General features: G+C 45.5%; 2 protein-coding genes across 2 annotated transcripts in view; one reads left to right on the plus strand and one right to left on the minus strand.

Annotated features, from left to right (window-relative positions):
- Window positions 1-15,293, minus strand: part of FZD3 (frizzled class receptor 3) — a 42,100-nt gene extending 26,807 nt beyond the window's left edge. Inside the window, exons 1-2 of the mRNA XM_072332401.1 lie at window positions 15,182-15,293; window positions 10,672-11,170 (exon numbers count right to left, since the gene is read on the minus strand). Coding sequence (XP_072188502.1) covers window positions 10,672-10,860 — 189 coding nt within the window. The 5' untranslated portion in view covers window positions 10,861-11,170; window positions 15,182-15,293. The remainder of the gene's footprint in view (window positions 1-10,671; window positions 11,171-15,181) is intronic.
- Window positions 15,294-15,425: 132 nt separating this feature from the next.
- FBXO16 (F-box protein 16) overlaps window positions 15,426-19,783 on the plus strand; it is a 33,102-nt gene continuing 28,744 nt past the window's right edge. Inside the window, exon 1 of the mRNA XM_072332904.1 lies at window positions 15,426-15,505. The gene's annotated coding sequence lies outside the window, so the exon portion shown is untranslated. The remainder of the gene's footprint in view (window positions 15,506-19,783) is intronic.

Raw genomic sequence — 19,783 nt, forward strand, 5'->3', positions numbered from 1 at the left:
GTTGGAGCTGGATGGTCTTTGTGATCCTTTTCAACCCAGGCCATTCTATGATTAATACTATGCGAACTACTCTGAGTGGCAAACAAAATCTATAAAATGCACACTGCTATTTTATCAGTTACCTCAGTAAGATAGAAATCCTCTGTTGTTTTTATACACCAACAGAAATACACAGACCCAGTTCAATAGAAGGGGAGATTTGTATCTTCAGGCCTCATAACGAGGGTATTCACAGAGCGCTGCTTAAAACCCATTGTCTACTACTTGTCAACTATTTCTCTCCGTCATGATTAATTTCCAGCAAGGCTATGCTATTAATCTCGTACAACACTAAGCCTGGTTTTGATGCAGATAATTGTAAGACTCAGCAGGTTGTTTCACACGCATGAATAATGCAAGGTGGATTTTATGGACAAACTCCACAGCCCTGCTGTCCCCTCCGTGCATTTATTAGCATAGGATCCAACTCAGATGAGGCTGCAGCATCCCAGTGGCAGCTGAACGGCAGCTTCTGCTCCATCTCACCAAGTTCCTCCAGCAGAGCTGTTGGGTTACACTCTCCCTCATACAGCAACTCCACATCCTGAGCATTCTGACTGAAAGGATTCATAGGGGATTCTTCCCAGTTCTGTCATTGTTTTAGCCATTTTCTAACAAAAGAAACACAAAGCTGCAGTACTTAGTAGTGATGACATGTATTCACTGGGGAGACATTGGCAGATGATAACATCTAGGCTTTATTGAAGAAACCCAATATATTTACCTGGATACGTGATTAAAAATACACTACCAACAGAAAGAAAAGCAGCAATGCACCTCAGCAGGGCTGTGTGCAAATTACCCCGTACTGTTAGCTGTGCTGTCAGCAACTACAAAGGTATTACTGAAACCAGAGGTGACCAGGCCAGCTGAATTGCTGGGTCAACTTTGTTCACCTTGGCAATGTGCAGGAAATCCTTCCTGCGTGCCATTCTACAGCTGGACACAAACAGTGGCAATGAAGAGGCACATTTGGAAGCTGCTGGCCTCTGCAAAGAGATATTTGTTGTTATAATTCCCCTGATGAGTCCTTATGTTCAGATCAAGCACCAAACCCATTTATTGGGATTACTTTGTATAAAGCTTCTCCAAGTAGTTGTGCAACCCAATATATACCTCCTGTGTACAGAACAGCACAAGGGCTGCTAAATGGGCCTTTTGCTTCAGCATACCATAGATAGAAGAACCAAGGAACTCACAATGTACTCTGAGATATTAACTTAAAACTGATTTCTGATCAAAATAGAAGCTTTAAGATAATTAGTTGCTGAATTTCATTTTAATAATTAACTCCTTTTTTTTACAAACCATGGCAGAGCGCAGCAGCTGCAGATGAAAATGTAAGATTCTTTAGGGGATACAGCCCCCCCTATTCAGCGCTGTGTTAATGAGGTCACAAATGAACTCCACAGGGGAGGACAGGGAAGGAGAATTAAAAACACTAATTGCACTCGCACAATCTTCTACTGGACAAAAAGCTGGTACAAAAAGCATCCAAACGACCAGTTCGGAAAGACTCGACCAAACTCTCAAATCAAGAAGCAAACCAAGCTCCTGAAGTTGGTTTTCCTTCCTTGCAGTTAATAATTCACAAGATAAATATTTGACACGAATTCCCACAGTGCCTCTGCTTATTTGTTTGGGCGGCATCCTAAAAAGCACGCCTGCTTCTTTTTAAAGAGATTAAACCATGTTTCGCCCTCAAAGGTTCGGATGTTTCCTCGTACCAAGGACAGCAGTTTGTGCCCAGTTCTTTGTACCTTTTGGGATACGCTGCTGCTCCTGTGCTGCATGTCTTTGAAACACTACAGGCAAACAGGGCAAGTCACAGCACAATAACAGGATTAACAAGAGACAGTGGGAGGAGAAAGGGGACACAGCTGGAAGGAAACAAGGGAAGAGAACAAGATTCTGTGGCTATACATGAGCCCCTGACACAGGGGTTTAGACCCGAACTCTTTGTCAGCCAAAGAAATAGAACGAAGAAAGGGAAATATCAGCAAGTGTCTGCTAGAAAAGTGCACCTTCCAAAGGTGTCTCTCCAACAGTAAATTACACACACGCTGGAAGTATATTCCACGTGTCAGGCTCTGCGTGGAACACACTGCAGGGATGTTTGCAACTAAAGAACAGGCAGAATGGAGTAAGTGGGATCGAGCCATAAAAGAGGAGGTTAGATGAATAGGAAAGACTGCATTAAATTGCTTAGAGATGTGAGCGATTGAGGCTGATGCATAAGACAAGAGGGGGTAAGTGTGTTTTTCCACTGATTGTCTATTTGAATCATTGCCTACACTAGAAAAATGCCTTTTGTAAATAAATATATGCAAAAGGATGGGGAAAAAAAACACAAAAATCACTGGAGTGAAATCCAGATGTGGGGTTACGAGGCAGGGAAGCCCCATTCAGTTAGCCACAGCAGGGCTCACCTGGTAGGACTCAGAGCTGTCAGAAGGCATTTCTGCCCCACAGAGTTCATAGGGCAGAGCAGGATTCACAGATCCTTTTGTCTGTCCCTTCAACCTCAAAAGAAGCAGGATAGGGACAGGAGAGCAGAGAGCAGCTTCTATTGTACGTGCATTTGTTAGTGCTCTATGATGAGTTCTGCCCAGTAGCTTTGTGCTGGTTTCACTCATACTTGGCCCCCGCTGCCTCCCACTTCAGAATGAGACCTGGCACCATACAGATCAAAACCGACTCCTCTTTGATGGGCACAACAGGTTACAGAAGAGCAATCAGCCATCCCTGCAGGAGAACAGCCAGCTGCAGGTCTCTTCTAGCCCTGCCTTCCATTCAGTCCCCCTTTCCCAAGTCCCCTCTGTGACCCTGGCTACCAACAGCAACCAGTCCCAAGCGGGAGGGGAACCGAAGCCCCAGTTTTAAAAGCCTGGAAGCTTCTTCTCTGCAGACAAAAGCAACAGCCTCCCATTGTGTCAGAGAAAGTAACGGATGGATGGAAAGCATTAAGTTGCCTTTCTGTGATGCCACTTAATTAAGGTGAATCAACGCAACATGTAAAATTTGCCTGTGATTTCAAAAGGAAAATAACTGTGAGTTCTTCAGAGTCTGAAGGCCTTTCAGCATGTTAGCTGCTGGATTCTGTTGAAGCGCAGCTGGAGGAAAAACTTCAATTGAGACCACTTAGGTGATGCATCCCCTACAACAGGTTAGAAGCCATTCTTCTGTAAGAAGCAGGCAGACTTTGCCATGAGAAAAGCAAGAATGGAGGTCTGAAGACGAAGGAATGTCGCTGTTCTTTATCAAATTTCTATATGTAACACATTTGTTAAGTATACAAAGTGTCGTAAATGATCACCTGGTTCCAACCCCCTGCTGTGTGCAGGGTCACCAACCAGCAGCCCAGGCTGCCCAGAGCCACATCCAGCCTGGCCTTGAATGCCTGCAGGGATGGGGCATCCACAGCCTCCTTGGGCAACCTGTTCAGTGCGTCACCACCCTCTGGGGGAAAAACTTCCTCCTAAGATCCAACCTGAACCTCCCCATCTCAGTTTAAATCCATTCCCCCTTGTCCCATCACTTCCATGCTCATGAACAGCCATTCCCCCTCCTGCTCATATGCTCCCTTCAAGTATTAGAAGGCCAATGCAGTCAAATAGCTGACAGCACTGTCAGTTCTTTAGATATTAAGGCCATACACTCAAGTCTTCAGGAGAAGAAAAAAGAACCACATTAAACACGAATGGTGCTTTTGGACCAGCAGGGGGGAATGAAGCAAACTGAATGGCTGGTCCACATTCTCTCACCCAGTTTTAAACAGGAAGATGCTTCTCGTTGCTCCGTGCCCCAAACACGACCACTTTTGTTCTATAAAAATCAAGAAACGGGAAACGTCAACAAGTTGACAAATTGAAAGCGACTCCCAAAAGCTAAATTTCAGGCTTCTCCAGCAGCAGGAAGATGGACTGGAAAGAGCCTTCCTCCCTCGTTCAGATTCAAATGAGCCAAGCCTTTGTGCATCCATTCTCCCCACTCCTCTTTTCAAATTTCCTTCCCCGTTGCTATGGGAACCCGGCCGCCGACAGGAGAGAGCAAGACAGCGGAGGGGGAGGCGGAGGGCGGCAGATGCCAGCCTTTGTCAGCGCGGGGCCGGGGGCACGGCGTGGGGAGCGGGCTGGGACGGCACTCACAGCGGTACCGAGGCGGCCAGGAGTACCTGTGTGTCCTACCTGATGGAAGGGACTACGGGAGGATGCGGATGGAGCGGGTCTCTAAAGGCCGCAAGTGATGCAGGACAAACACGGTCTAATCCTTTCCTAGCACCTTCAGTACAAGAAGCCGGGACACAATAGCAGCAGGTGGTTTGCTTGAAAGGAAATGCCCAACACAGCGAATGCTGCACAAAAACCCCTAAACTGACGGTGCTGTTACTGCGCTCCCATCCACGGCCACGTGGAGGTTCTCACATGTATCACATCCTCCAACTTTATTTTTCCTAGACTGTTTCCTTCAGTAAATACATTCTTTCCAAGGACACTTACCAACCATTTACTGTGTTGCAGGTCTACAATGTTGGTCTCCTTGTCTGAGCTGCACATACTACTGGATGTAAGGCTAAGTCTTGTCACTAACAAATACTAACCCGTACTATTACAGCATACAATATAAACATGGGTTTTGTTCCATGAGAGGCAAGTGCCCATATGGGATCAGCTGGTAGATTTTGATTAAGGTAAAGAAAAATGAATGGCTACACTTGGAGGGAGGTGATGAATGAAAAGACCAACATTCCCTTTACGTTCTGGCCCAGCACTGTTTTGTTTGAGTTTATCCTTGTAGATACAAAGCTACAACTAAAGACAAAATACACTGTCATTTAACTATCCAAAGTAAATCCATGTGTTCTGCCCGTCCTGATCATTCCTCTTTAAGCCTCCACCAGATGCTACAGAATTATTAGCCACAACGGAGAGCCATCTGCCTTCACGACCCTGAAAACAAGCCCACTGTGAATACATGTTGATTAAGATGTAGATCATTCACTTTAAACCGGATCATTACATGAAAGTAATGCTTTTTTACAATATGCTTGTGTTAAACTATTAAGGCTAAACTTTGTTTCCATGTTTCTGCTTGGATCGTTGTTCAAAATTCATCTGCTGCCCGGCTCCGCTGGGTGAGCATCAATGAACTGCACTGCAGAAGCTTTAACCCTCGTCCTAAAGGAAGTTCTCTTTGGTACTCTGTTCTTTCATGCTGCTCTGTGAAACACAGCACTGCAAAACCTCCAGCAGGTTCCTTCAAGCGCAATGAGGACCCTGGAGGAAAAAAAACCAACAAAACCAGACTTGCCATTGGGATTGCTCACACCAAACAAACAGCATTTTGTTGTCCTAGGATGGACCACGCGCTCAAGCGTGACTCAGGCCTACCAGGAGACCCAAAAGGTTCCCGATCCATTCACTTTGCTAACCTGGATCTGGATCCCTCCACACTGACTGCCTGCTTTAAGGCCATACTTAAAGATTTCTATCCAAAAACATGCCTCTTTCCCATTCTTCCTTCTTTAGCCTCTGGCAACATCCAAGCAGGTAAATATGTACAGGCCTGTCCTTTAACTGAACACAAACGATTATGTCCTACGCAGCTTTTCTTACCGTCTGGAGATTTTGAATACTTCTACCTTCGCTGAACACTCAGCATTCGTCTTGAAGTTCACTGGATCCAAGTGTGAAAAGGATAGGATCCATGGCCCTAATATAAGACCTGCAACAAACCCCACCCTCAGAAGCCTCCTACTGTGAACAAAAGGTCAGAACAGACTCTTGGTTGTACAGAGCTCTTTGACAGAATACAACTCTACTTTCCCAAACTGGTTTTGCCCATTCAGGGTTTCTTCCACCCCTGCACAACAGTCACACCCTTTCCAGGTCAGAGCAAACCCATCAGCAGGTGGGTTTCAAACAGACAAGCTTCAGATTTCCCAAAAGCAACAAGCTCTAAGCAGTGCATTGTTACAAACACTATAGCACTGCCTGTCATCTTTGAGACTCAAGCTTTCAGATCAACATTGTTATTTCACAATAAAGTAATCTAAAATTACATGGCTATTTCTAAGGTAAAATCTAGAGAAGGAAAATCTACAGTTAATGAAAGAGTCGGGTTTCATGAGCTGCTGCACAGCTTGCCTTCTTATGATCATGCACAACTCCATTGTTCTGTAGGCATCATAATCTTACACACTAAAGAGAAGATTAATCCTTACTGCAAATTAAAGTCTAAGATTAGGATGCTTACACAACAGTAGCTAATTAAAATCTACTTTTCCATTAGCTTTGCATTCTTAGACTTCTCCATGTTTCGAGTGCAGAGCTGAAGACTACAGAAAGCCAAAGAAAACCGCTGAGATTTAGGAGGGAAGAGCACATGGGCAAGGCAAAAGAAAATCAGGGATAAAGATGGAGTTCAGGGGGGAAGATGTTAAGGATCTTCCATCCTATATTCATCCTATTCAACCAGCAGCCCAGGCTGCCCAGAGCCACATCCAGCCTGGCCTTGAATGCCTGCAGGGATGGGGCATCCACAGCCTCCTTGGGCAACCTGTTCCAGTGCAAACCACCCTCTGGAGGAAAAACTTCCTCCTAAGATCCAACCTGAACCTCCCCTGTCTCCATTTAAAACCATTCCCCTTGTTCTATCACTGTTCACTCTCATACACAGCTATTCCCATCCTGTTTATACACTCCCTTTAGTACTGAAAAGCCACAATGAGGTCTCCCCAGAGCCTTATCTTCTCCAAGCTGAACAGGTCCAGTTCCCTCAATCTTTCAGCCCTTTGATCATCCTTGTGGCCCTCCTATGGACCCGCTGCAAGAGCTCCATGTCCTTCCTGTACTGGGGGCCCCAGTATTCTTCCCACCCTTGCTGCTTAGTGGGAAATAAAATTCACTCTGAAACACAAGAAGAAAAACAGGGCAGCACTAACTCTCAGCTTCAGAGCAGGCAGCCATCAGGCACATATAGAAGGTCAGTGAATTCTTCTACGGCTCTTATGAAAATCAAACACTGAGAGACAATAGTTCTTGTTGAGACCAAATTCCAACTGCCTGAACTCTATAGTAATGTATGCCTGATAGAAAAACTACTCAAGAAACAACTACAATGAATCACTGAAAACTTGACATACTGGAAAAATGCTCCCTCCTATCCCAGGTGCTGAGCAGGATGAGAACACAGACAGCCACTACTGTTCATTCCACTTGAGGTATTCTTGGGATCTATTTTTCACCATTTTTAAGTGGAAAAAAAAGCCAACAAAAAAACCACGATTTCTAGGACTCCAAAGGTCATCATGGTGAAGAGACACAAAGGAAAAAACCAAACAAAAACCAATATTGCCAAAAAACCCCTTTGTTATACAAACAGAAACGCAGCCAGTAAGGGCATGCAAATCTTGTGGCAGCCTCTCTGTTCAGTGTTATTGCTCTGTCCTTCTGACTACCTCTCTCACGCTGCAGAACAGTGAATCAGCTGCAGACTATTCCTATTTCTCCATTTCCCCCTTGCATCTCTCACCCACACACCAGTAAGCCTGGCCGTAATGCATCCCTAAGCTACCCTACTGCTGGTTTTTTGATATGCAAAATGGGAATGGAAGTTGTGAGAGAGCACAAAGTAACAGCGTGTTATCTCCTCTGCCCAGATGGTGACTGCATCGGTGCACTTCTGGAGCATTCCACATCCAGTATAATCCCAGTAGACAAAGCTTCTGCACACACCCACAGGGGCCCATTTGGCCTCATCTCTATCTGCTTCCATCCTTTAAAGCCTCTTTAATCCCTAGGAGTATCTGTGGGGTCCTACCGAAATCTGGCTAAGGAGAAGGAATCTCTGGTGGTGAATTTAACTGCAAAGTGGCTGGCAATCATCACATTCAATTGCTTCTTTTCACTGCTAACAAATACTCCCAACTTCCAAATTACCAACAGTTACATGCTCTCCATTAAAAAAAGTGACCACCAAAAAAACTGTGTTAACGCAGCTAAAAAAAGTACAGCTTACTATTCTTACACTTCAGCAAATTCTTCAAAGCCAAAAGAATATTAAGTGAAAAAGGGATGGAAGATAATCCTTCACACCATAGCAATAATAATCCAAAGGATGGGTAAGCAAGGTCAGATTCCTCGGGGGAATATCTGACTTCTCCACTGCCTCACTCAGCACACGATCTGGCAGCAGGGCAGTGCAGCACCATTGCTATGCTGTGCTGTTGTCGCAGCCCTAGAGAGAAGCAAGTTTCAGCAGTGCAGCAATCAGGCTGTGCTGGATAACTACTGTAAGGAAACCACCGGCTTATAGATTACAGAACGCCGTCAGAATACCTTCCATCCAGCACCTTCCGTGGCAGCACAGAGCAGACAGGAAGGCCTGCATGGAGCCCTGCCGTGCAGTACTGTGGGGCAGGACAGCTCCCAGCAACACAGCCCTCAGCACGCACCATCATCTCCTCTCCATCCCCTGTAACGCTGCTGCAATAGAACAAGACAGCATCCGTGGAGTGACTTAATCTTTACTATAATTCAGTATGGCATCCCAGTACACACCTCCTCATGTTCACAAACCATTCAGAGGTAGCCCACAGCCCATCTCCAGGCAGAAGCCACTGGCCTACACTAATGGCACTGGCAGAATGGAGTGCTATACATACAGCCACAATACTAAACGCTCCGTGCTAAGTTTAAGAATGGCTGTGGCATTGAGCTGGTATCTGAATTGCTGCAACATGGTATTTCACACAAGCTAATTTACGCTATGAGGTTGAGCTTTGTGTCACAGATTGAAGAGGAGTAACTTTCAATTCTCAACTGTTTCGTTCTCCTTAGCAGAAAGCTATTTTATGAAGATAAGAGCAATTACAACAGCAATTCTGGTTCAGCCTGTGGGGCCCCTATCATCTACTGCTCTGCTTCCAGTAGTGGCTGTAAAGAGACTATTAGGGAAAGCAAAAGTGATATTTTGACAGTTCTCTGAAATCAATGTTTTAATGCAAAGAAAAAGCCAGAAGAGCCGACACAATGTTGGCCACTTTTTGCAGCAAAAAGCATTTCATTATTTCTCCATGAATGCTCAGCATGCCCACATCTGGAGCGGTGCGCCATTCTCATCTCTGCACCGCAGCTAGAACCAAAGGAGAGGAAGGACCAGAGTAGGGTAACTAACTTGATTATAGGGCTGAAGCAATGGAACTGCAGGAAGGCAGCCCACACAGCTGGAAGACTTCAAAATGAAAGAATCCGAAGAAGAAAAGCCTGAGTGTCCCCAGAAATCACAAGTGCAGCAGAGGGTTTAACTGCAGAACAACAGTGTGTGATACTCCAACAAAATGCTGCTGAATGAAACGAGAAGGAAAGTCATTTAAAACCGTTCAGAGTAAAAGCGCTTCCCTAAATAGTGGTCAGTGAACTCCTGGAGCCTGTTTTATTAAAGGGTAGGTCATCACAACTATATTCATACAACAGCATACGGAAATTTGCTGTCAACAGCACCATGAAGCTGTTCTAGAAGGGACCAGAAGCCCTCAATGCTCTTGGTTTCACCGACTCCTTTAACATCCTTACTTCCAGTTTTCAATAAGGAAACGAACTCTGTTAAAGTGTCAACAACAAGCGATGCACCATTTTAAACTTCCTTACTTGCTCCATTTTTTCCCTCCTTACAGGAAGATTTTCCAAGGCCTTCAGAGCTCACCAGAATCATCCCTAAAACAAACTTAGCTCCTGTTGCTGTGCATTTAGCATAACTGGAAGCCCTAAACACATCCAAACCAGCAGTTGAAATCCAAGTCCATTACACAGAACAGCAAACAAGAAAACTCCTTAAGCACAAGCAACAGCAGCATAGGGAACAGACTGAAGTGAGCTTGTAAGTCTTGTATAAACCACATCATAGAGAAGAAGAGAGAAAACACATGGTTGAAGCCTCATCAGGAAACTTCTCCAAAGAGAGGTTAGACAATATAAAGAGAATTTTATGTCTTTATTTCTTTAAGGAAAAGTGATTAAGTATAAATCCAAGACAGATTTGGGAGGATAATGGTAGCAGTAGTAAGGTATCATTGTAACACATAAAGTGCAAGTAGAAAAGCTTCTCTGCCTGGAGACGGAACAGAAACAGGTTAATTAAGCTGTCTAGAAGACAATAGATTTCCTTGTCACTGAAGAAAGCAGAACTAATAAATCAGCAATTTCCATTATTTTCATGGTCTCGTTGTTTCACATCTTCTCCACACCAAATCTCAAGTAAGAAAAGGCCAAGTTCTACAAAATCAAAGTCTCCCCAACTCCACACTGCTCAGCACACCATTTTCCTGGCATTCAGTTTGCTGACAGACCATCCAAAATACACATTCTCGGGCTGAACATTTAAAGTAACATACAAACACATCCGGTCTTATTTCACTCAATTCATACTAAATAAGCAAATTTTGTAGTCATAGAATATTTTCGTACATATTAGAATACACGTTTTGCAAGTAGTGTTTGTTTCTATATTTAACCATACGAATGTTTTCCAATTCTTAATTCTAATGTAAGTATCTTCTTAGCTCACGTTACAAACCATCTGTCAAATTAAAGGCCAAAATCACATAAGCTGATAAAAACCATGTAGCCTTACCTCCATTGCTAACGCTGCTGTCTGCTGGTCATAGTGGTTCAGAAGGTTAGGCATGAAGGTGGTGTTGTAAGGCAGATCCTGGCACATCCGCAGGATGATGGGCTCACAAGAAAATAAACTGTGCCCTCTTGTGCAGCCCAGCAAAACATCCAAAAGCCAAAAGCAGCAGAACATCCAGCTAACAGCCATCCTTCCACGCTGTGAATGGGGCCAGTTCCTGAGCCCGGACAGAAAACTCCTTCAACTCTTCTGCCTCTTGATTTTGTTTCACCAGCAGTATTTGCAGTCCTGGTGTAGGTTCTTCACAACTGGGGAGCTCTCAGTGTACAGCATTGTTAGCTCAGTCCTGAAGGTGACGCGTTTGAGACAGACCTATGAAGCATCCTGCTTTACCACCATGCATTAGGTTACGGTATTAGGATGTTTAGCCACATTCCCACACAATTGACTCCATCCTGATAGAACAGCAGCCGGGTTACATTCTTCCTCTGTCAGGTAGCTTAAGACAAGAAGAAAACACAACAGGATTTATTAAAATAAGCTCTCTCATTGAATACAGTTTTAATTTCAGAAACACCATCAGACAAGTTGCTTAAAGATTCTAGTGTGCCAGACTAAAACTGGTCAGGGGGACGCTCTAATCCTGGTTTCAGACCTTCCGGTGGGAGAAAAGGAAAGGAGGCATGCTGTAAAACTCCATCTGAAAACGATGGCGGAAAGGTCAGAAATCTATTTAGCAGGAATAAAATACCTTTAGAGAACCCCTGCGCTTTAACTTACAACCATGCGAGCACTACAACCACTGACCACACTGAAACCAAGCTCCTTATGACTCAAGCTCCACCAGCACATTCTCGGTGATAGCATCTTTACTTGCACGGCCACATAGCTTCTGCTGAATAACAAAACAAAAACAAAGCAGTCACTGCCACCAATACACAAGTCCCAACCTGCACTCCCAAGGACTTCTGCTCTGCCCAACAAGCTGCACTCACAGCTTGGTTAGCTGTGCCCACACCTGTAGTTTTAGTCCAGCTGTTGCCAACGTTCATAGTCTCTAACCCATTTGAGACAAGCTTCTCGTATCTTGCACTCCAGAAACGATCCTAACAGCCACGTATCAGCCAGAAGACAGCATTCTGTGCCCATCCCTTTCTCTAAATACTCCAAATGATGGAAAACGCACAGGTAGCTGAATAGTGCTGTTCTGCCAGCTCCACTCTGCCTATAGAGCCAAATGAAACAGCAGTCATTCCCAGGGCTGGGTCCACATCTTCTCAGCACTAAGGGGCTGGAGGGGAACAAATAGAAGAGGAATTCAGCATATTGCATCCATGTGCTGCAGGAAAATGCTGGAACTGGAGGCTAAAGCTTGAAAAAAGCTGACAGAGTCATAAGAGTCTTTTTTCTTCGAGCAATTTTGTTTTACAGCAATGGATTTGTAATATCCAGTCTCCAGCCAAGTGCTTTTAAAAGAATTATGGTTTGTAATGAAAGGTAACAGAAATCTAGAAATACTGTTTGAACCAGGAAACCCAAAGTGCTCCATCAGCATTCCCAGGTGGAGGCATCACAAATCTGAGCAGGCTTTCAATCTAGAGGTTAATGATCTTCTTCTCAGATGTTTGGGACGAGCCCTACATTCTGCAAGTCCAAAAGAGGAAAAGATTTTCCTTTCTCCCCAATGCAAACTTAGTGAGAGAGATGAAAGAGTTAGAGGTAACCATCAGCCTTCTGCTACTATCAGCTGGCCAAAAGAAGTTGCAGAGATGTACACGTGTTTGCACGGGCCCATCTTATGGTCAGAGAAATCAAAACCCCGTATTCCTCTAAACCCTCATAAACCTTGAGGGCTGGGTTCATAATCTCCAGAGGTTCCTTCCAACCTCAATAATTCTGTGCTTCTAAGATCATGTGAGGTCACGGTTTTGGCTGCAGCTGTTCAAGGCAGGTTGGAAAAACAAACAGGCAAATAGTAAAAAGACCAAAGCGTTAAACTCAACCACATGAAATTCAGTTCATTGACAACTCTCTCCCACAGGCTGCCTACTCTCTCACAGCTACTGACAGGAAATCCGTGTTTGAAGCCACACTTTAGAACGTAAAAGTACACACAGAGTAAAATGGTTCCAAACTACAGAAAAGGTAACACGACCAAAAATAAAAAGGTGGAAAGTGAACTACCTGAACCCTAAGATAAGGAGTAGAATCAGCCAACACAGCTCAGATCAAAGTCTCTTCATTCATACCGAAGCAAGCAAGAATCGATGAGAAGAGCAGTCAACACACTGAATTTAAAAGACCAAAATTCACCACAATATTCAAGACGTGCTACATCTAACCAAGCCTCATGGCCACCCAACTCCAAGCTCAAACGGCCTTGAAAAGCTTCGTCCCTCCGACCTTCAAGCAATGGATTTTTCAAGACTTCGGACAGCGACTCAAGAAGACTCCATCTAACAACTTCAGTGAACTCACAGGAAGGATTAGCTATTGCCTTTCTAGTGTGGATCCTACAGTTCAAATGGCATCCCAGCAGCAATCAGAAGACAGCACCTCCCAAAAAGAGGTTCTGAAGCAACACACTCACATCAACCATCACACAGTATCATAAAGAAAACGTTCACTAGAGCCAGAAAAGAACGTCAGGCTACAGAGCCTGGTCAGCTTCTTTCTTTGCCATGAAGGGGCATAAGCGAAATAAAAACAAGCATGTGATTGCAACAGGAGGTGAACGTTTCGCAGACGAACATATAGATGACCTATTAATTGGTGCAGACAGATGAATGGTGAAACAAGCCATCTTCAGTGTCAAGATAGTTTCTTACCACAGATCCAGTTCTGTACGTTCTTTGTTAAGCCTCTGCATATGGAATCCTGTGGTTATTTTTACATGTACATAAAAACAAAACAAAACACTTTTGGTGACACCGGCATTAAAGAGGAGGGGGGTAGGTAGGCAGGCATCCCCTAAGGGGCTGCAAAAGAAACTGTGGGCAAAAGGGGAAGGAAATAGCCCGTTTGTTAGCGTGGTTGCACGTTTATACATTATTTATAATCAAGCAAACCCATCTAATTCCTGCTGTAAAAGATACATTAAGACACGCAGAGAAGATAATGATAGAGAGTGAAAAGTCACGATGCGAGAGGATTGAACACCACGTGCGTCTTTTTTTTTCCTCCCCCAAAATACATTTCAGAGTTAATAGAGGGGGAGTAATGAGGGAAAAAATAAACCAGCAGATCTTAGAAGGACACTCTGTAGGTGAACACGTTAATGGTTGTCCCTGCTGGAGATGTGAGACCATATATAGCTAACTGGATTTTCCCTGCACAGCTGGGAGCATGAGGAGAAACTGTCACCCTAGCCATTCCCCAGCCATTCCTGACCATGAAGACAGAAGAGCAACCGGCACGTTGCACACAAGCACTGGCAGTTTCCCCAAGCCATTCCCACCCACACGGAGGCACAAAAGCAGCATACATTATTCTCGTCACTCCATTTTAATTAGTCAGCGGGAAGGAAACTCCAGCACTCAACTCCCCTGTTCCATTTGGGTTAGGGATTAAGGGAGAAACACAGCATAATCCCCACAAGCTCTGCTCCAACGAGGAGGCCACAAGGCACACACGTTGACACCACTCCGCGTGGTTTCTTTGCACTGAGGCCAGCTCCCTGAGAGCCACTCCCAGAAGAAATCCTTTCTGCCCTCAACCATTGGGTTTGAACACCCATCAGGTTGGAAAAGACCTTTGAACATCCATCAAATCAGGTTGGAGAAGACCTCTAAGGTCTAAGCTCTCATCCTATTGCTGATCACGTAGGAAAAGAGGTCAACCCTCACACAAATATGAGTGGACCTGTGGGGAGCCAAGAGTCGGACGTGATGATGCTCAGGGTTCCCTTCCGTTTTTTGATATGACACTAATATGGGAAACGGCTTCAAACTAAAAGAGGGGAGATTTAGATGGGATATAAGGAAGAGCTGCTTTACGGAAGGATAGTGAAGCCCTGTAACAAGCTGCACAGAGAGGTGGTGGGTGCCCCATCCTTGGGGATGCTCAAGGTCAGGCTGGATGGGCTCTGACGGAGCCGTGGGTGTCCCTGTCCAGTGCAGGCAATGGGACCAGACGGCCTCTAAGGTTCCCTTCCAACTCCTGCCATTCTGCGGTTCTACCCTCCTAGTGCCTCCCAGCCCGGGCTATCCAACACCCTCAGCTCGGGGTGCTCCTCAGGGCACCGCTGAGAGAACCAAGGGCCGCCACCCTCATCCCGCACGCCACGAAGCGGGGAGGGAAGCGAGCAGGTGGGAGCAGCACCTCCCGGCCCCCGGGGGATGCGCAGCGCCACCGCAGCCCCCTCAGCTCGATCCTCCGCCTGAAGAACGCCTCATGGCCGCCCCCCCTACCGAGCGTCCCTGCCCTTTGCGAGCGCTGTAGGGACAGAAAACGCCACATCCTTGACGGGAAACCCCGAACCGCTCCGCCCGGCCCCGAACCCCGCCGTTACCTCAGCGCCGGGTCCCGCCGCTCCGCTCCGTCCCTCAGGTGGCGGCGGGAGGCAAACGGCCGCGCCTCCCTCCCGCCCGACTCCGCCGCAGCGCCCGGCCCCGCCCCGCGCCTCCACTCGGCCCCGCCCACTCTCCCCCTCAGCCTCACCCCGCCTGAGCTAGCGAACCAATCAGAGCGAGACAGGCAGGTTGCTAGGTAAAGACACCCCCCCGCCCTTTGGAGGGATGTGATTGGCTGGCGACCTCCCGGGCAGCGGTTGCCATAGCGACGGGAAGCGGCCTAGCGGGAGGAGCAGGCGGTGCCGCTCGCGGGAGGGGAGGAGGCAAGTGAGGGGCGGCCCTGGGCCGGGAGGGGACGAGGGGAGGACGGATCTTCCCGGACAACACGCGGAGGAGACGGGGGAGGGGGCATGGGGATGGCTATGGACAGCTCTCCTGTCAGGACAGGCTGAGAGAGCTGGGGCTGTGCAGCCCGGAGAAGGTGCTTGGGAGACCTAAAAGTGGCCTTTTAATTTCTAGAGGGGGGGCTGCAAGAAGTAAGAGGACCGGCTCTTTAGCAGGGTCTGTTGTGATAAGACGAGAATAAATGGTTTCGAACTAAAAGAAGGGAGGTTTAGATTGGACGTAAGAGTCTTAATGTTATTTTACAGTGAGGATGGTGAGGCACTGGCACAGGTTGCCCAGGTTTATGATGGATTCCCCATCTCTGGAGACACACAGGTCAGGCTGGATGCGGCTCTGAGTTTCTGATGGAGCTGTAGGTGTCCCAGTTTATTGCAAGGGATTTGGACCAGGTGGCCCTTGAGGGTCCCTTCCAACTCGAGTGATTACGTCATTCTATGACCTCTGTGATGCAGACAAAGAGAAAAGCAGTCAGGTACAGATGCCAGCAGTGAAGGGAGATCACTGAGCTTACTGGAACACTAGAGACCAGGAAAGGTACCGGTCCATAGGACTGAATGGGAAAGAGGGGATTGGGTATGGAAGTTAAAGCAATGCAGCAAGCTTGCTGGCAATGAGTGGGGGAGCACGAGGGGTTTAGGGGATGTGGGTCAGTGAAGATGCTTCTGGTATGGGATATGGAGATACTGATGGCTCAGTGGGCATTGTGGACCATGGGGAAATGCAGCTACTTACTGCCTGGGAACTGCAGTGTTACTCAAGCCTTGGTTTCTTGATATTTCTAGTGCACTCTGGCAGGGGGAAGGTTGTTAGTCCTGGGCAGCACAGGCTGCACTGAGGTGTTGAGCTGGGGAGGAGCAGAAATATCAGTGGCAGGAGGTGCTGCAGATGTCTGGGTTTATCAGTATGGTGGCAATGCTGCCTTGCTGTGGGTTTATTGATCCTAAGCCCTCAGATAAGTACCTGTTTCACTTTACCTCTTCTCTCCAGGCCTATCCTGAGTTTTTTCTGTGCTGAAAGCCCTATGGTTTGGCCTGTTTTCTGTTACTGCCTTTTAGACTACTTTGTCCATGACATTAATCAGTGCATTGTTTATTGGTGATAAACTAATTTGCATTAAAAAATGACTTACTTGTCTGAGCTTTAGATTCATGCATGAATCTGTGTATTCAAAGCTAAATACAACTGCACCGTTGTCATCACATCAATTCATGTGATTAGATAAGAAAGGCATTGAGTGCACCAGGCTGTATTGAGCCACAAAGGCTTATTGCTATAGAGATGTGGTCAAAAACATGAGTAAAATGGGTCTGCTTCTGAAAGGCTTATTTTGAGTATGGTTTGTACGAACCTCTGGAATGCCATTCAATAGGGTTAATCCAGCTACAGGGAACGATTCCAGCGCCCTTAGTTAATATGATACGATCATTATGTATTGCTAATCTTTCCTGAATACAATTATACTTTTTTAAATCGAGGGCTTGACCAAACTTGTATTGAAATCAGTGTAAGTATTTCTGTTGGCTTCAGCAGGGTTTGGATCAGCTGTGAAACTATTTTGCTATTTTAGGCAATGCCGCTCACGTTTCCTTCCCTATGAAACTCATATATGCCACCTTCAGACATAACAAAAAGCACAAACCTCTTGGATGCCCTTTAAGTTTATCCCTTTATTCAGACTCGCATTTTAACCATTCTTAGGTACTCTCTGGCTGTAGTAACCCATGAAGAAGTATCATCAAAACCTTGTTTTCTTTGCATGCTTGTGAGGACAGCAATGAAGCTATCATGGAATCATTGTACCTTTGGAGTTTGAAGGGACCCTTAAGTGCTGCATTGTGTCCAGCCAGTCCCACCAGTATCCATAAGTCCTTTTTGGCAGGACTGCGCTCAATTCTTATCAAAAGCTCTAAAGAAGCTAAGATATATCATTAATTTCCATACTCTCAGGGCTTATTAACCCACTGTAGTAGAAGATCAGATTGATTGTCACAGTTTCTTCTTGATAAATAAAACTTGATTCTTGGTCCCCTGCTTATCACACAGGGCTGTAGTTAAACTGTTTGCTTCAGCAGCTTTGTTCAGGAGTTGGAGATGAGGTGCCCAATGCTCAGTTCTCCTGCAGATCTTCTCCCTTTTGGACATCAGTGCTCTGCCAGGCTCACCTGCTTTCTGCAAGTTGTGCAACACAATTACAACAGCTGGAGATCCCCAAACCTCATGGTGTGAAGTCAGTCAAACGCAGCCAACATGAAAACACTGTGTATACTCACACAACTTTGTCAGGCTTCTGCCCTCGAATCACATTTAGACTGCATCTGCCACCCACTCCTCACTTGCCTTTTTAGCTTTCTTGTTAGAAGGATATTTGATATGTTTAGCATCATGCGTCAATAGCCACCCCTCTCCGGGCAATGAACATTTTCCATACATATATTTAAAGCCTAGTTTCTCATTATCATCATCTCATATTTGTTGCTGGTTGGACATTTCCAGATCAGGATACGTGAAGAACAAGCTAGAACAATCTCTGGAATGTTATTTTGGGCAACCAGTCCAAAGATAAGGACAGTTGCAGAAGAAACATGAGGCCCGAGCTAAACAGCTCAGAAGACAAGAGCTACTGGTTTTCCTCTGGAAAACAGAGGGAAGGAGGGAGGGATAGCATGCTACTATGCTGTGCACTAATAGGTTATCCGTTTGGCTATGTTCATCTTTTTCCCTGATGGTACCTGCTTTTGCAGGCCTGTTCACACATTGGATTCAAATACCAGCTGTAATTCCAACAAACAGGTTTATGGCACATACAGCAGGGGACGTGACTTCAGCCAGTTGTGTTGCAAGCCACATTTTTGGCACATAAGCAGCACAAGAGGGTCCAAAGGCGCTGCTGTTTCTTTGGGCTGAGGGGTTGTTCATGTGCCAACTCAGTGAGATGTTCTCTGAATTGCAGCTGTTCGAGCACCAAGAAAGCACTGCCTGCATAGGAGAGGCAAAGTGGAGCATGAATCCTGGCCTGGGAGTGTGCTGCGGTGACAACTGATGGTTTTGTGACTAATGTAGAAGGTTGTCCCTGAAAAACAGGACACAGTTGCCAGAACCTGTTTTATTGGCAGAGCAGCTATTTCTCTAACTCGTAATGTTGTATTTCCGTGTGTTGAAAAGGGCAGGGGCTCTATAGAAAAACAAAACAACACGGAAAGTGATTGCAATGCAGATCCATAATGCAACTAGTGAGTTGCACAAGAAGCTTCTAACATTTGCCAACTACAGGATGCGAGGATTCAAAGCCTTTGGAAGTCTTTTAGCTTTTAACAGCTTCTCTGTGGGAAGTTGAAATTCCTGGGCATATCATAAGTTATTTCAGCATCTCTACCAAAAGAAAGAACTCAGACAGCTGGGTTGTTAAAGATTAATCTTCCATTGTTATAGATGAGAATGTTGTCTGGGTAAGGAAAGAAGGACAGGGCTTTCAGGAAGATGTATTTTGTGAGCCTTAGAGCTGTATTATCTATAAAGGTGTTTGTTGAATGGAGTTTGAGGTGCTTGGATACACGGTAGGCTGGCAACGCAATGTTGCATTCACTTAGTGCTGAGTTTCCTTTTCTTTCATTCCCAAAGTCCACCTCGCCATCATGAAGCTTCTAAGCAGTCTGAAGTGTTTGCAGAACGATTACCTAATAACTGTATGAAAGAAGTAGAGATTTATATATTCTTTAATGCGAGTTAGAAAGAAGTGAACTTGGTTTTCAGGCTGCTGCAGTTTAAAGCTCCAGTGTGGAAATTGGATCTCTGAGGCTCACCTCAGCAACATTATCCTGCTGAATCCATCTGTGGGATAGAGGATAAAGGAAAAAAGAAAGCTTTTCCTATTTTTGGGCAAAGGTCTGTGAAGAAATGGAGTTTCTGAACAAAGTCCAGATACTGGATTTCACAAAAGGAAAGGAAAATTCGTGTTAAATGCCCTGTTTACTTCATGTAGGAATTTTTGTTTCAAAGAGCAGCTCAGTCAATAGAAACCATCCAAACCAATCTGCCTGAAGACAGGATGCTGAGAAATATCAGTTGATTCTGAACCATTCTGGATTTCATTCTTTCAGTGAAGTGTGATAGAAACAAATTGGCCCTTTGAAGCCTGGCATTATATGCCCATCAAAATCTGTAAAAATCTATCTAATGCCACTTAAATAGATGCACAG

This window comes from Excalfactoria chinensis, chromosome 3 (assembly GCF_039878825.1).
Source record: "Excalfactoria chinensis isolate bCotChi1 chromosome 3, bCotChi1.hap2, whole genome shotgun sequence".
NCBI lineage: Eukaryota > Metazoa > Chordata > Aves > Galliformes > Phasianidae > Excalfactoria > Excalfactoria chinensis.